Source organism: Lepidothrix coronata, unplaced genomic scaffold (assembly GCF_001604755.1).
Source record: "Lepidothrix coronata isolate B3197 unplaced genomic scaffold, Lepidothrix_coronata-1.0 Scaffold59, whole genome shotgun sequence".
NCBI classification, from domain to species: Eukaryota; Metazoa; Chordata; class Aves; order Passeriformes; family Pipridae; genus Lepidothrix; species Lepidothrix coronata.
In genome coordinates this window covers 892585-909556 of record NW_016690239.1, presented here as the reverse complement: position 1 = coordinate 909556, position 16972 = coordinate 892585, and the positions used below count along the sequence as shown (strand labels likewise).

The following is a 16972-nucleotide window of genomic DNA, read 5'->3' as shown; positions in this document are numbered from 1 at the left end:
AGGTGCTTGGAGACACTGGGGTGCTCAGCTGTACAAAGGTCAAAGACAAACTGGTAAAATACAAGCAGATTTCAATCAATGATCTCTCAAAGCTCCTGAAACCAAAAGACAAAATGAGAAAAATGCATTTAGTGTCTTGAGGATTTGCATGCTGTCAATCTTTAATTAAGATATCTGAGATAAAGTTCACCCTTGCAAGACAAGGCAGCAGAATGGGCACCTTGTGAACAAGGAGAGCAAAGGGCACCTGGGCTCACAACACCACAATCCAGCACTAAAGGTTTCACTTCAAACGCAGGACAGCTGGAGGAGAGCAATGCTTTGGGCTGCTCCTGCTCCTGTGCTTTTAGTTGTGTTATTATTACTTACTGGATTGAGCTGTGAATTAAACCACCATGAAAATAAGAGGCAGAAACGAACCACTTATGACGAGCAGTAAGTACCATTGCTTGGAAATTCATTTGTTCATACAGTCCCCTCTAAGTGCTGGTAATGGGAACAGAATGGCTTTACTGCAGCTCCTTTTTACGTGCTCTTTTGCAGATATGTGTAACTAAATGATCTCTTACTTTTTTTTCCCTCCATAATACAACAGGCCTCGTTTGTCCTCAGAGCAGGGCAATTTGGTGTTCCATGCTGGCTCCAGCAAAAATATTGAATTTAGAACTGGACCACTGGGGAAAGTAAAAATTAATGAAGAAGACCTTGCAGAACTTTGTAGTCAGGTGATATAGTTACTTTTCCTTAATATATTTTAATTTTCAGGTTTGCACATTAATAGTTAAATTGTCTTTGCAAGTGTTTGTTGTGTTTTGTATGATTGTATTTTGTGTTATCTATATCAGTAGTCTAATGTGAAAGTAAGCTATTGCAGACTTATAAAGTAATCATGTCATTACAGAAGATAATTAAAAGATTAAATTGTGTATGTAGGAGAGCTCTCTGTATTTAAGTGGACTTTATAATAGTAAAGTTATGCAAGGACAAAACGTTCCTAAGCTTTTGAAAAAGCAAAGTTTGTTTCGCGTTATCTCTGTTGTTTAATTTTAGGTGAGAGAGAGTCACTCAGAGATTCAAGAACTTAAAAAAGCCAGTGGTGCCTCTCAGAACATGTCCCAGCAGGTTGCCCTGCTGACCTCCAAGGTGAGCCATACCTTCGTGTTATCCTCCTCCAACATTCCCAGTTTTCTGTTCTTCACACTAACATTAAACAACCTGATTAATTTTAGTGTTTCTAGACTTCAATTCAGGGAACTGGAGCAGAGTCCATACATAACATCAGCTTGGAGACTGTGTTTTATTTTGAGATACTTAGTCAGAAAATCTGGAGACGATGGAAATATTTCTGTAAATCACCCCCTAATTTCCAGTTACTGTGATTCTTCTTTTGTTCATTGTCAACATGTCAATAGACTATATCCTCTAATATTTATGGAAGTGTAATTCTACTAAATTCTGGAAGTGGACCATATATGTTTTTATAGTTGTTACACAGACATTCCATTCCATAGGTGAAATGGACTGTAGGGGTTTGCAGTGGAAAAAAAAGACCTATGCAGTAGTTTAGTCTTTTCCCTGCTCTTTAAAAATTTTTTCTCCAACAGAAGATTTTGAAACCATTGTCTGATTTAAGTTTCTCTTGTTACAGTGTTTCCACAAGTTCCTTATAGGAAAATATTTTGTAGCCTAAGAGACCTTCCCTCAGGAAAATTGTGATAATACGTATCTATGATATTCTCTGATTCAGTGTCAGTTTGCTGTTTGTGTCTACCACCCGCTGGGATATGGTGATCCTCTTCCTGGCTTTCGTTGTGCTGTCCCAGACGTCCATCCTTCACATACATGCAAGGACCTGAACAGTCCCACAGGAATATTCACGTTCTCAGTGTTGAGCACCTGAATACATCTTTGCAAGACTGAGTCTTGCCTTTTGGATCCAAGCTGGGACATATTTAAGCTGTCATTTCCTGAACAGCCTAAACTACCAAAATCCCAGTGAATGGGGCCTGATTTGAAGCTGACTGTCACCTGGTTTCACAAAGCAAATATTCTCTTTTCTCAAAGGAAAATATTTTGTTAGCCTACCAGCCTCCAACACATACCTCTGTGGTCACTGTCATACCCAGCACAATGTAATTTGCATTTCTTTTGCAGATCATGAATCTTGATAACCAACTTCAAAGCTTAGAGCAGGTAAGTAAATGAGAAGCAAACTAGAGATCAGAAAAGAAAATCCCAGCCCTGAGTAAATAAAGTGAGGTTACAATGATTAAATAGCCGAATGATTTATTTAATCTCATGCATTCCTCAGGAAAACATTTTTTGGTAACAGGAGGTAAAAAAAAAAAAAGCCAAGATTTGTGGAGGAGGTGAAATACCTTCTTACAAAATACAAACTGTGTAGGAGCCTGCATTTCTTGTGTACTCAAGAACAACAACTAGCTACCAAAGAGAAGTAAGCTTTTCCTTCACTGGTCTGTCAAGACAAAGACCAGAAAATTCAAACTGGGTTTTTATTATACTGGAACTAGCTAATTTTCAACTGTTGTCTGTTTCTCCAGTGAGCTTGTGACAAGCCACACCTACAGGTGCCAGTAAAAGCAGTTGTCAGATGAGTTGCCCATGGAATCAAGAAGACAAGATAACCCTCCATCTAGACCCACAGGCTGCTGATGAAGAACAATCTCTGTTAATATTTACATTTACAGGGCTTTTCTCATTCTAGTTCTTGCCATTCTGTGTATGACCAAACATAGTGTCATTATTTTGTACAGGGATAACTGAAACAGCTCAAAACCTTTACAAATCAACCTTGCTGAAAAAGGTGGGAGGAGGGATCCAAGAAAGAATGAAAAAAGAAAAAAAAAAAAAGAGAGGTTTTTCTTGAAAATAAATGTTAATGGAACACCAGCTAGCAGAAACCTCATTTACTGCTCTTTTCCTGGGTTTCAGACTATCCAGAAGAGAGCCTGCAGTAGTAACCCATGTGAGAACTCAGGGACCTGTGTAAACTCACTGGATGGTTTCTTTTGCCTCTGTCCCAGCAACTGGCAGGTGAGTCTTTAGCCTCCTTGACTACAGAGTGTGTTTGTGTGTGTTTGAACTGTTATATGCAGGCGATGGCCTGTGAAGTCAGTGATTCTTGGCAGTTCCCGCAGCAGAGAATTACTCTCTGTTTTTTGCTGAGCAGTGAACTGAACTGTGTGCCTTGCTGTTGACCTTACACAAGGATAGGGAGAGAATGGGGGAAGGGATGGATATTTATTCAATCTCAAACAAGTAAGACAAATGGGGATGTAAGTAATCAATGACATTCTGAGTTTTTTAAATCCAGAGACTTTACTGGCAAATGCTTTAATGGTGCTGTTAAATGCTCTAGAGATGGAAAAGTTGTATCTTCTTCTCAAAGACTTTCAACTTGAAAGTTATCCCAGCAAGATTTGGGTCAAAACTGATGTGCTTTTCTGATAGAAACAGTTTGAAGGAAAGTTTTCTGAGCCTTTTGCTAGTTGGAAAGTAGGGGGGATGACAATAATGTGCTGTTCGTATGCTTTCTACATCTGAAACATTTTATCCCCATCTGACTGATAATAAGGGTCACAGAAACACAGCTGAAAAATAGAGTTTTGTTATTGTGTTTCATAAGGGAAGCTGTGCTGATAACAGCCCATGGTTTGTATGTCTTTGAAAACTATTTTAAACATTGGCTCCGTGGTTTGCTTCATTTCTCAGTTATTTGGAAAATAAACTGGTTTTCCATTTCATCTTAGGGTCCCCTGTGCTCAGTAGATGTGGATGAATGCCAGATTTTTGCTGGAACTGCATTAGGCTGCCAGAATGGAGCCACTTGTGTGAACACACCAGGCAACTACAGGTAACTTCTCAAAAGTAGACATAAATATCCTGTGTAGAATATTGTTATTTTTGTACTCCATATCACACCTGCAGCTCAAGTTCTAGAAGTAAATCTTTTAGTATCTATGCACTATAATTCCTTGCAGTCTGAGAAAATGTAAAATCCTTAATATACTGTACACTGAGCCCACTGCAGACACAAAAGCCCCTCCAAAGCCATTGCCTGCTTTGACACAAAAAAACCATCAGGAACCAGATCCATCACACAGCGGTGCCAGGGGAGAAGGCTGCAAATTAAACACTGGCTCCAGTGGCCCACCCTCCTTGCTGTAGGTGCAGATGCTTTAATGGAAATTCACTGTACCATAGGATGGAGCTGGGGTGGTGAGATGCAACATGCTAGTCTGTAACCAGCACTCGCCAACATGCCCACCTACCACAACCATGTTACCATCCCTTTGTTATCACCAGCTCTTGAGATCAAAGGGAGTGAGGAGATGAAAGAGGTGAACAGCTTTGGCCCAGCAAAGGCTTTGAGTTGTTGGAAATCTCCTGAATATATGGGCAGCCTTGATCATTGGCATTCCCAGCGCACTCGGTTAGAGCGTGGTGCTAATAACACCAAGGTCGTGGGTTAAATCCCCATATGGGATTTATAAATCCCCATATAAATCCCTTTATGGGTTGGATGTGGTGATCCTTGTGGGTCCCTTCTAACTCAGAATATTCTTTGAAATCAGAAACAGTTCTGTGAAATGCCTTCATCCCCTCCAGAAATACAGGCACTGCTGAGACAGCAGCAGAGCAAGGAATGCACAGTCCTGCCAGGCATAAAGGAAGGAGAAATGACTTCTGCAGCTGACTGGCCAAGAGAGTGCCTGGCCTGCCTGTGTGCCAGAGCCCATAGACATGAGGCCCTTGGAGCACATCCTTCTCTGGCTGTGCCCAGCTCCTTAGGAAACACGCGATTGCTTACAGGGCAAGCCAGCCTGAACGTTCTGTCTTATTTTCCAAAATGTCAAATAATCTGGTAAATAAATAACTTTCAGATATAATACAAAGCTATCCCTGTGCAATGGGAACAAGCAGGCTGGAGAGCATACCACAGCTTTCTGTGCAGCATTTTGACTTCTGCTTCAGCATGAAAATCTTAGCCCCCACAAATATTTGCTTGGCATAACACCAGCTTATAGTGCTTTATCAGTTCTTGGAGAGACCTCCCACCAGGAAAGTGCTCCTGCAGTGGTCCTCATGCTTCAGTATTAACAAAGAGTTAATCCTGCTCAGGATTTTCATATAGTCCTTTCCCCAAGTCCACTGTACTGTATTCAGTCTCCCTTCACATATTGTCTTACTCACTTCTTAGTGCTCCCCAGATACTAAATCTATCCCCATGTACGGTGTAACATATCACTTTCCAACAACTGTGAGGACATTGCTGCTAAGCTTTCTGGGACCCAGCAGCCCAGATCACCCCACTCCTGCTCTGGTGTAGTTAAATACACAAGCATGGACAGCAGGCAAAGAAGAGGGTAATAATTGACTTTCCACAACCCCCAGAGATAACAGCAGGTGATGGGCAGTACTGAATTAGGTAGCATGAAATGGAACATAATGCAATCTTCACTCCCTATTCAGATTCTTTACCCCCATGCTTTTCTTGTAATTCAGGGCGGCACTGAAGTGTGAGGAAAAAGAGCAGGTATCCAGGAAACCCCCTCCTCAGTCAGAACCCTAAGGGGACATTGCATCAGTTGGATGAAAGGCTGTGAGAGTCCTCAAGTCTATCGGACATCTGTGTCACAACCAAAATAACAGGGGCCTCATCACAACATGCCATCAGCCATGTGACAACAGCAGGGCAGTGCTGAGCAGCAGTATATCAGAATTTGGCTGCAGTTCCTTGCAGTGTGACCTACTTCTTGAATCTGTTCTCTGAGAAACTTCAGATGGGCAGCAGATTAATCTTTGCTGGACTAGGCAGGAGACAGTTCCATTGTCCTTCTCCTTTGGAGATGGTCAGGTTGCTTTGCTGTGTGCTTTGGAGTTGAACATGAAGCTCTGAATGTACTTTGAACATACAAAAGTCACTTGGTTCCCTGACCTGTTGCCTCTGTGCTTGCCCAGGCTGAGCTGCTGCACTGATGAGATGGTGTGGGCCTGCCTGCCGTCTCTTACAATAATGAACATGGTGTCTTGCAGTACTGCAGTTAAGCATTAAGCTGTTGTGGGTTTTTGAAGCCTGAGTTCATGTGGGTTACTTGTCCTGGGTGCAGTTTTAGTTACCTGCAATTGGCTTATCAAACTGCAGTTTCAACTGAGCATGTGACACAGTGGCAGGCAGCAGTAGCTTATTGTATATAAATTGCTCCAAGGTCCAGATCAGATTCATGGAATACCCATATTCGAATTCTGCAGAGAAGTGCTTTTATAGAGGATTTTTCGTTAGGCAACTTAAAAGCAAGCAAAGAAGGGTGTGTACTTGCCATATGTCTCTGTGAGGTGCAGACCTTGCAGCATATGACTTGTATCCAAATGAGAGTTTCATTGTCATTTTAATAAGAAACCAGTTTTCTGGCTTTCTGTACATTTTCTGTAGATTTAGATCCCTTTCAGTTGTATTTCAGAGCCTCAGATTTGGTCTATGTGGAAATAAAGAGCCAGAGAAAAGGGAAATGTTACCCAATGGCTTAGAAGTTCCCAATTTCAGTTCCACCACATGTGTACAGTGCTGTAACTCAGGTCTGCCCTATAAATAAAAATGTGATGCATCTGGCAGCTGTCAAGCCAGATTCTCCCAACAGAAAGCCTTTCTTCAACCCACTACTTTGTTTTTCCCACCCCATCAGCCCCATATTCCGCCTCTTGCACACCACACTTATCTAAAAGCTGGGCTGCTGCTGGGACAGCAGCTGCCCCTTGTTATGGTGTGGGTGTGAAGGTTCCCTGCTCTCTGGGACAGGCCAGACATGGCATTTCTGCATATTGCTGGAGGTAGGATTCTATGCACTTGGCATCATACAAGGGTCATAAACTGCAATGGACAGTTTAGGTGCTCTTTGACAGAAGTACAGTTTTCCAGGCTCATATTCTGTTTAAGTCTAATGTTAGACGTATCTTTTTTCCTGGATTTGTGCTTATGAATGCAACAAAAGGCTGTAGATTCTCCCACAGGGCCGGGCAGTCATGGATATACACAAGTCCCACATGACTCTTGAGTCACTGCTGAACAGGAGCCTTGCCTCTGTGCATGATTATTGATGGGATTGTCAATATAGCTAAATAGATGTATTTTGTAAGGAACATCCCATATAGTAGCAGATGATCTCTTATTATGGCAATATACAATCTTTAACAGCTGTAGGAAAACAAAATTTTGATTTTTCTGTCCGCTTTCACCACTAGCTGCTCCTGTACTCCAGAAACCTATGGGCCTCACTGCGCCTTGAAGTTTGATGACTGCCAGGAAGGATCTGAGGTTCTCTGTGAGCATGGCCTCTGCATAGATGAAGAAAGGGATCAGCACAACAGGGTATGGAACAACGTGTAAATCTCATTATACAACATACCATGAAAAAGCAACAAATAATGCTGATCACCACAAAACTGTGTAAAGCACATGGCTGCTGAAAAATAGCAAGAAGTGCCACTATACAACATAACCTAAGCTCTCTGTTGTCCCACAGACAGCAGAAAGAATCAAAAATATCTTGTGTCTTGTTAAAGGTACTTGTCATAGCATTAAATCTACTACTACATCCATAGGGAGCTTGGGAATATTCTTTGAATAAGTCAGTCTTACCTGAAATATAATATTCTGACTCTGGCTGGATGTTCATTATTTGGGGAGTTCTAAGTTGCTAGAATATTTTACTACTTAAATGATTAAGAAGGACAAACGTCATGAATCTTTTTTTTCCTGGGAAAAGGCATACCAGTGGAACATTATTGCCAGTGGCCTGGAAGCTGCCAGGGCTGCCTAGTGACTGAGTGGCTGTCGCTCATCCTTGGTGCTCCTCAGTGTCAGCTGGAAGTGGTCTCTGACTCCAGACCCAATCTTTCCAAGCGTCTGCACTGGGTGGATGCTAGCACACACTTGAGTGCTCTTCTGGAGCAAGCCAGCTCATTCCATCTGGGCAAGAAGCTGGGTACAGGGTGTTCACTCCAAGGGGATAGATGGAACATGCCAGTTTTGCCTCTTTCCACTCAGAGCAGCCCTCCAAAACTACCCAACCAAGCCTGTGCTCCTTAATACTCCTATGCGTCCATGCACCATTCCAGTCACAGCACATATTTTTTTGTGCTATGCTGTAAAATTATTTCTTTGCTTAATTTGTAGAAGTTTCATAACTCATTATTTGTCTTCTGCCCAGTTTTTGTGAAGAAAGCTTTTCAAAAGGGTTCAGTGTTGGCTTAACAGCGTCTGCTCCTGTGACTGTCAACAATAAAGCTCCCATTAGCTTTAATTGGACCAAAGCTAAATAAATGCTGAAATCTGGCCATTAGTAAAGTTTACTAGAGAGAAAACTGTTTTCCTAAAAGAAAATATATACTTGCAATGTAATGCCAGTGCTGCACATTGCACAGATTACTAATAGTTTGATTAAAAATAAACAGCCAAGATGATTTCAGGTTGCTTACACTGATCTGTTTACATTGGTTAAAAAGCAAGTTGATGACTTTTAATTATATTTATGTACAGCTCATAATTGCTCTTCATTTTCTCTGGGAGCTTTGGGGTAAATTACAGATTTCTTTTATGAACATAATGAATGAGCCTGAGTTGCTTCCATAATCTAAATAGGTAAGTTCAGAGGAAGAAATAGTCTTAGAAAACTACCAAAGCAACTTATAAAACAGAATGCACAAGCCATGTGATGCTCTGAAAGCTTTCTTGCTATAGATTGAAAATAATCTTATAAAATTAACTCCTGCCTTTTTCTTGGCTATTCCAAATGTCTTAAATATGCGATGTGATGTTTTCTGTGGCAGCCCAAGTACCACTGTATGTGTGACAGTGGCTGGATGTCCCCTCCTGGCAGCCCTGCCTGCAGTGCTGACATAGATGAATGTAGCCTCCCTGATCATCCATGTTCACAGGATCCATTTGTGCAGTGCCTCAACACTCCAGGCTCCTATTCGTGTGGTCCCTGCCCCACAGGTATCACATCCTTCCATGCTCTCAGGCAGGATGGGGTGGCAGTAGGTACTACTGCCCATATGTGATAAGCAAAGACACAGGACCAAGATGAAGTAACTCCATGAAATGCTTTGGTCTGTACTCTAGAGAATAAAAGTCTGCAGATTATGTTTTATCTGGGTAACGCAGGCAGTGAAGTCTATTGCATGATTTATCCCATCCTAAACTGAGCACCTAAATAGGTCTGATGTACCTTCATGCTCACGGGTACCTTCATGTCCATTTGTGTAATAAGTCTGCAGTACTTTCAGTATCCATATGCTTACTGCCCTAAGGCAATATAAAAGCCCAATTGTCCCCTCAAACCATATAACCTACTATTCCTCTTCTGGAGATGGGCAGGTGGTGTCTGTGGGAGGAGGTTTTGAAGTAGTTATCTGGAGTTACAGTAGAACTTTGCTGCAAATTGTACATATGTGCGCTAGACCACAACTGCCTCCTCTGCAGGTAGAAGTGTGCTTGATTCTGAAATAACCAGAATACAGTCAAAATAAAACATTCTTGCATACACAGCTCCACCCCGTTGTGTTTGTAACCTAATTTGCAGACTGGTATTCATTTTAATCAGTTATGAGAGAGACAGGTCTTCTCTTGGGTTAATGAAGTGAAATTCAGAAGCTGTATTTTTGTGCTCTATGAAAAGATTTGGGCAAAGAAAAAAACAAAAAGGTCAGTCATTTTCAATTCCAATGTCCTTTCTGTGCCGCTTTTTAGGCTGGCAAGGAAATGGCTACAGTTGCCAAGACGTTGATGAATGTGCAAGTAGTAATGGAGGCTGCTCAACAGCACCAATGGTTCAATGTATCAACACAGTTGGATCCTTCCGCTGTGGGCTCTGTCCGCCAGGTAAAATGGATTTCTTGTTGATAATAATATGGAAGGGCTTAAAAGATGATGATTGAACCCACTTGATTCTGTTTTGTGGTAGATTTAAGACGCTGAAAATTGGTTTTAAAGAAAGTGTCACGTACACAATACAATGCTGTAATACGGAATGCAGAGTCCAAGTATATTCAAACTGCTTCAGATATTAATGAAGATTGTATAGAGTACGTCACTAAAGATGATCCTCTGATATGTGTTTCTCTTGTCGTAGGTAACCCTTTTCAGTGTTAGAGCCTTGATTTGATGAAGTACCTACTTTACAAAATCATTAAAGGGAACCAAGGATTGCATAATTATGATAGTAATTTCATTGTCTGTATTAATTGAAAGAGCATCCTCTGTGCCATAAATCAGCTGTATTGTCTGTCATAAAAAAAGGCCTTGATAATTGTCACGCTCTGAATGCTGTCTAAGGCGGCAGAATTTCCATTGCAGTACAGGTCAAGTAGTGGAAGTCGCAACTTATGTCTCCATAATTTGTGGTTTATGATTTAAAATGCTTTCTGAAAGGCATGCTATAAATACTAGAAGCACTAACAGGAAAAATTCTTCCTAATTGACTTTTTGATTGCTATTTAAATGGCAATAGGCTGCAGGTAGTGAAGACCCTCAGTTAGTGAGTGCTGAAGGCATATCACTATGCTGGAAATGTGGCCTCAGGCAAGTTTTGGTGATGTTAACTCTGGCGACTCAGAGTTGGTCCTGCTGAACTTCCTGGGAAGAACTGGATGTTGTGTTTGAGACCCAAGGACAGCTCTGGCATGCAGCAGGAAACCTGGATGTGATTAGGGCCGACGGAGTGCAGATGTGTAAGGAGGGCAGCACATGGTGGCTGAGAGACATGGGTTTCTGTGGCCTCACTGTATTTGGCAAACACTAATATATCTTCTTTTCTACAACCGTGGGAGGATTTAGTTACAATGAGAATCCACCCCTGCAATGCAGACACCACAATAAATATGCAGGGTTTACTTCAGTGGCTATCTCAACTTGTTCTTTTTAACTGCAGAAGACTCTGATTTTACACCATTAATTAGTGTTTTGCTCACCAGTTGATTGTTTTGCTGCCAATTCTCGAAGAACATAGTTTGTTACAGACTAACTGAGATTTGCTTCTGAACAGGTTATGAGGGAGATGGACAAAGTTGTACCCAGGTTGATATCTGCTCAATAAATAATGGAGGGTGCCATCCTTCGGCTACTTGTACCTCAGGTCCAGGTATGATGCTTTCCTAAATACTGTAAGTAATACCAGACCTCTGTCTCTCAAGGAGGATCTGGTTATGGTGAATCCACTTTGTAGCAACATATTACAGCCTCTTCTCCACAGTCAGTTTTGCCTCACCCAAAGGAGTTTACAGGCAGGTTAGCTAAAACCAGCATGCCTTTCCACTAATACTGAGAGAAGCAGATTTAGACTCCACCAAAGATAAGACTTTATCCGAAAACTATGGAGACTTTCACCATTTCTCTTTGATGTGGTTTTCCAATTATACAGCCGCTTTTGCTAGTCTTCTTTCCATAAATACCCTTTGTCTACTCCTGCTATTTCCCATTGGGGTGACTCTGGACTTTCAGATACTCACAGCAAAACAACGGTAGGGATCTTTCCATGATGAAACTGGGCATTGATCAGGGAAGGTGTCAAAGATCAAATAAGGTAGAATTATATAAAATATAATGTCAGTGACATTTGTGGTCATTGGTATTGTTATTGTAACAGGGACTGAATTACCTTCTGTATCTTGTCTTATCTCCCAAGGACTAATGCCATTTTGTTCCTGCCCGCCTGGGTACACTGGAAGTGGATATGGGCCAAACGGGTGCTCTCCTCTCAGTGATATCTGTCAGCTGCAAAACCCTTGTGCAAATGGGCAGTGCTTGGTAAGTGCTGGGCTCCTCACAGTTAGTGACAAGATTGTGTGGTTATAATCAGTACATCAGGGAGCCTGGTTAGGCTGAAAGCTGAGTGCAGACACACAAATGGAAATGAGGCAAAGTCAGTGAGGAGTGCAAGATCAATGGATCTGGGGAAAACAAAATGAGTCGCAGGGCACACAAGCCATTTTCTTTGTATGTAGAGGCAGCAATCTTGGTACTCATGACATGAGAAGTTGTCTGGTATCCCAGGCTAGTGATGGAATACTAGTGCTGGTGGGGAAGAACTCATGAATGACTGTCCCTGGTGGGACAGGGACATGATCCCTGGATCATGAAGGAATTGCCCATGATAAAAAAATGGGACCTCTGCTGACCTTCAGACTGTTAATATCCAGTAGAGTTAGTTATGTATTTCTAGTCTGATCTTGTGAGAGCACTCCTGGAGTTTCAGGCTGTTTACATAGGTATGGAAAGAGTGCATTAAGGGAACTGGTTGCACTTCTGCTGAGAACCAAGTATTTTGGACCTAAACCGATAAGTGGTGTGAATTCTTTCTCATGCACAGTGACCATTTAGTTTGTCCACGTGGACCCTGTGAAGGATTTTTGGCTTCCTCAGTGAGGAGTGCTGTGCTTAGGGAAGTCCATACTGCAGATCTGGGAATTTTGTTGTGGGGGATATTTATGATGATGATTTTGGAGAAATGTTCACAAATTTGTTGTTCCAGTAGAATCTTTTCCCATCTATCCACACTGATCTGCAGATATCCTCTTTTTGATTGTCCTTGAAGGCACAGGGAAAATGGGATATATGAGGTAGATTTGGCAGTGTTAGTTTAACAGCAGGATTTGGTGATCTTAAGGATCTTTTCCAAGCTAAATGTTTCCATGATTCTATGGTATGTTACCTATCCCTTTTTCCATTTTCTGTGTGAAGTGTGATGATCCTTTCACCTCCACTCCACTCCTTACCAGCATTCCTTACTCTCTATTCTATAGATGCCTATTGTGTCTTCTCTCAGATATTTAAAGGGTCTTTTGTGACCAGATCTAATCTACTTTTCCTGACTATTTAGAAACTATTCATTTTAGTCAATCTATTAAAAGATATGACATCTTCCCCTAAGTATATCCTAACATAAAACAGTAGGCAATCATGGCTACAAACTACTACCTAAAGGTAATAACACAGTCAGATAGTTCAATAATGGGACTACAGAAGCATCTAATAAAATAGAGGAACAGCAGAGCTATATTTGGCCAGCATAATGACAGAGGAAATGTAATGTTAATTAAATATCAGGCAATGCAGATCAGAAAACAACTTTTCACCTTCTAGAGCAATGTTCGGAGTCCTAAATACGCCTAAAAATCTTCTTCCATCATACTGAAAATCTCTGTTTGGACACAGAGGATGCAAATAGAGAATACAAAACAGAGAGTGTAGTACATTGATTGTATGTCCTCAGTGATGGGATTTTAGCATATGCCTTGAAATACTGTGTTCTGTTTTACCTGTAAAGATTGTGTCTGCAAAACAGGAAATATAATGTAGGAGAACATGTGAAATTAAAACAGTTAGAGATATAGAAAGACTTGATTATAAGGAGAAGTATTAAAGGTAGAGACAAGAGAAATGGAAAAGAGACATACAGAATAAGGGATAATGCAGAAAAGGCAATGAAATTGTTCCCATTTAACATTCCTCAGGATATAAATGAAAGTTAACAGCCCACGTAACTGCAGTGCAGACTTCCAAGAGAAAGGGCTTGAGGGAACTGATTTATAAACCAGTTACCTTGAGTTGCTATTTATAAGATTTAGATAATATGATTGACTGAAACCAATCAAACAGTTTTCTGTTTTTGTTTTCTGTTTCTGACTTTTTAAAAAGTAATCTGAAAGATCATTGCAAAGAAATAATTTAATAGAAAAAACCACAAAGAGCTAGGTAATCTGATTAGGCTTTAGGTTTATTTTGATATTCACCAGTGACCATCAAGGCCAAACACCGAGGGGAGGCCTCATTGCAGTCTACAGCTCTCTCATGAGGGGGAGAGGAGGGGCAGGCACTGATCTCTTCTCTATGGTGACCAGTGACAGAACCTGAGGAAATGACCTGAAGTTGTGTCAGGGGAGGTTTAGACTGGATATTAGAAAAAGGTTCTTAACCCAGAGGGTGGTTGGGTACCGGAACAGGCTCCCCAGGGAAGTGGTTACAGCACCAAGCCTGACAGAGTTCAAGAAGCATTTGGATGATTCTCTCAGGCACACAATGTGACTCTTGGGAATGGTCCTGTGCAGGGCCAGGAGTTGGACTCGATGATTCTTGTGGATCCCTTCCAACTCAGCATACTCTCTGATTCTGTGAGTTCTTTGCTCCAGTATCTCCTCATAAAATAAGTGTAAATATCAGTCTTTCTTCTGACTGTAGTGATTCCTTTAGGTGTTTCAAGTTCAGTGAGTTTATTTGATTTGCTTATACTGTAGGCAATGATCTCTGGATACTTCTGCCTGTGTAATGGGGGCTGGACAGGCCCTAACTGTACGGAGAACATTGATGAATGCCTTAGCAACCCATGCCAGAATGGGGGGAGCTGCACTGATGGGATCAACGGGTACTCCTGTGAGTGCACCAGCGCCTGGACAGGACCACAGTGCCAGACTGCCCAGCAAGGTACAGCCAGGACCACCTCCACAGGAGAAATGTGACACCAGGCTTCAGCAAGTAGATGCTTTGTGTATAGCACTGATGTGTGAAAAAGAACTGAGTTATGATGGGAAAAACAGCTGTCTTTTGGGGGGATTACAGGTCCCTGTCCAAATTCCCTCAAAGTTGGAGATTTCCGTGAGTTTTGTTTATAGCTGTTTTGTTTAATAGTAGGAGCACAACTGTGAAGTTGATCTGCAGGCCCACTGGCCCTGGCTAGATGCTAAACATCCTAAAATCAGATCTCTGTTCCTGAGAAAGTGGTCTGGTTGGGAAAGAGGATCCAGTATAAGAACAAGAGAACATATTGATGTTTCTCTTTTGTATGTACTATTTCATTTGTTGCAAAGCTGAGAGGTCCTGGCATTTTTAGTCAGGAGGAAGAGCCAGACAAGGTTTTCAAACAGAAATGTAATGAAATAAATGTTAGCCACAAAAATGAGGGACCCTCAGTTTTGTAGAGTGACTGCAAGGTCCTGCCTCTGACATTTCTTCCTAATATCACTTTTTCTTTTTGTTTGGGCTTTTTTTTCCCCATTAATTTTAATTAAACAAGGTCAGGACAGCATTCCAGTGAGTGTCAATGTGGCAACTATCTGTCAGATGGCTCATTTTTATTGCAGGTTGCTGTGAAGAAAGGAGATTAAATTTTCACAGAATATAGAATGTAAAACTTCCACAGATCCCCTGTGAAATCTGCTCTATTTTAGAGCTCTTTTCTGTTTTCCTTAAGTATCCAACCAGTAATGTTTTAGTATTAAGTCCACATTGGAAAAAATTGATTTTTAATCCTTCATAATGAAGGGATAGAAAACCAGTTTTTATCCAGTGATAAAACATAATGTACCAACTATTCTTTTAGTTTCTAGTCAAGGAAAAAAGAATATATTTTATTATGTGACAGTTTTGAATCTGGTTGCTCCCATGCATTGAATGGTTCAGTGAGAGAAGAGACCATGGTATATTATGAGAGGTATTGTCAGGCCCAGAAATCTGACCACAAAGAATAAACTGGATAATAAAAATTCTCATGGATAACTCCTATGATGCATCACTGCTCAGAAAGACAATTTTACATTATGTTATCTTCAAAATGTTATTTCATCATAGGGAAAAATTTCAAGCTTTGATCTGGAGGTAACCTTCTGGAAGCAAAGCAGCTTATGGACATCATCCTGAAACAGAATCCACATCTTTCCACATATTCCAGCTGAAATTCCTTGCTCTTTTCCCAGGAACTACTTTTCTCTCAGGGAATAATTTTGCTCATTTTTTGAGATGTCATTCCACTTTAGAGGAAATCCTGAAAAATCTTTTACAGAAATTATCTTTCACCATTGTTTTAAATGTGTAAGATGCCAAAGCTATGCAAGAAAGTTAGATTTTGTTTCAGTCTGTATAGTGATAGCATAAAGTAACCCTTTTAATTTTCTATCTCTTTCTGCAGTTTGTGGAGGATATCTCTCAGGCTCCAGAGGGACTTTCAGTTACCCTAACAATCCAAACAGCCAGCGGTACAACAGCGGGGTCAGCTGTGCTTGGGTTGTTCAAACTACTCCCAGCAAGGTAAAATAGAGTTCGGATTAAAGAAACCCTCACTCTGCAGGACCCTTCAGCTCTGATAGAATAAACATAGCTGTCTTCATGTTACAATGTTACAATGTTCTGATGCAATCCCTTTGGAATAAATAGTTTTTCGAAAGAATAAGTTTCAGAACCTTAAAAGCCTTCAGGCTCCTTAGACTGATAATTTACCTGGGTTAGATTTTCCAGATTTTTCCTATGCAGCTGAGGGTTAGAGTTTATTCACCTAACTCCAGCTACAGAAGGGGCCTGTTCTACACTGCTTTAGAGTGTGATCTGTGAATAGCTGCATGAGAAAAGCTGTGCTTTGATGGGCTCCACAGTTGGTTCCTGAACTAAATGACCCCAGAACAATTTAATGTTTCTGATTTCTGAGTGCCAGAAATGTAGAATGCTGAATTCATGTTGTCAATACCTTTGTGTAGTAACAGCATTTGATTTTTTTTTAAGGATTAATTTTTAAATGTTGCACTCAAATGTACATTCTGACTCTAATCTGCAACTAGCAATTCCACCTGTGTTATAAATAACAACCACAAAATAGTTAGCATGGAGCTTCTTACTTGGGATCTAAATATTTGATCTATTTTTGACATTTTGTGGAATGAATTAAGTAGTTTTATAAACCAGTGCTTGCTAGTGGTTTATACAGTATTATATATATATATATATATGTGTGACATATTCTCATCTTTAAGCCTGGGAGCCACTACTGTCTTCAGCAGAGCATATTAAAGCAGTGAAGCAGTGAAGAATCTGAACCAACTTTAAGCTGTCTATGTCACTAAGTATCCAGAGTAGGCTTATGAGACACTGATTTTATATGTGCAAAACAAGATCATTTAATCTTTTAACTCC

General features: G+C 40.8%; 1 protein-coding gene across 1 annotated transcript in view; it reads left to right on the top strand.

Moving 5' to 3' along the window:
* The first annotated feature begins 275 nt into the window (after positions 1-275).
* The window catches only part of CUBN (cubilin), a 149268-nt gene continuing 132571 nt past the window's right edge, over positions 276-16972 (top strand). The window contains exons 1-13 of the mRNA XM_017817059.1: positions 276-435; positions 596-725; positions 1051-1143; positions 2155-2193; positions 2953-3054; positions 3771-3874; positions 7261-7387; positions 8848-9016; positions 9770-9901; positions 11064-11159; positions 11703-11824; positions 14311-14497; positions 15978-16091. Coding sequence (XP_017672548.1) covers positions 317-435; positions 596-725; positions 1051-1143; positions 2155-2193; positions 2953-3054; positions 3771-3874; positions 7261-7387; positions 8848-9016; positions 9770-9901; positions 11064-11159; positions 11703-11824; positions 14311-14497; positions 15978-16091 — 1534 coding nt within the window. The 5' untranslated portion in view covers positions 276-316. The remainder of the gene's footprint in view (positions 436-595; positions 726-1050; positions 1144-2154; positions 2194-2952; positions 3055-3770; positions 3875-7260; positions 7388-8847; positions 9017-9769; positions 9902-11063; positions 11160-11702; positions 11825-14310; positions 14498-15977; positions 16092-16972) is intronic.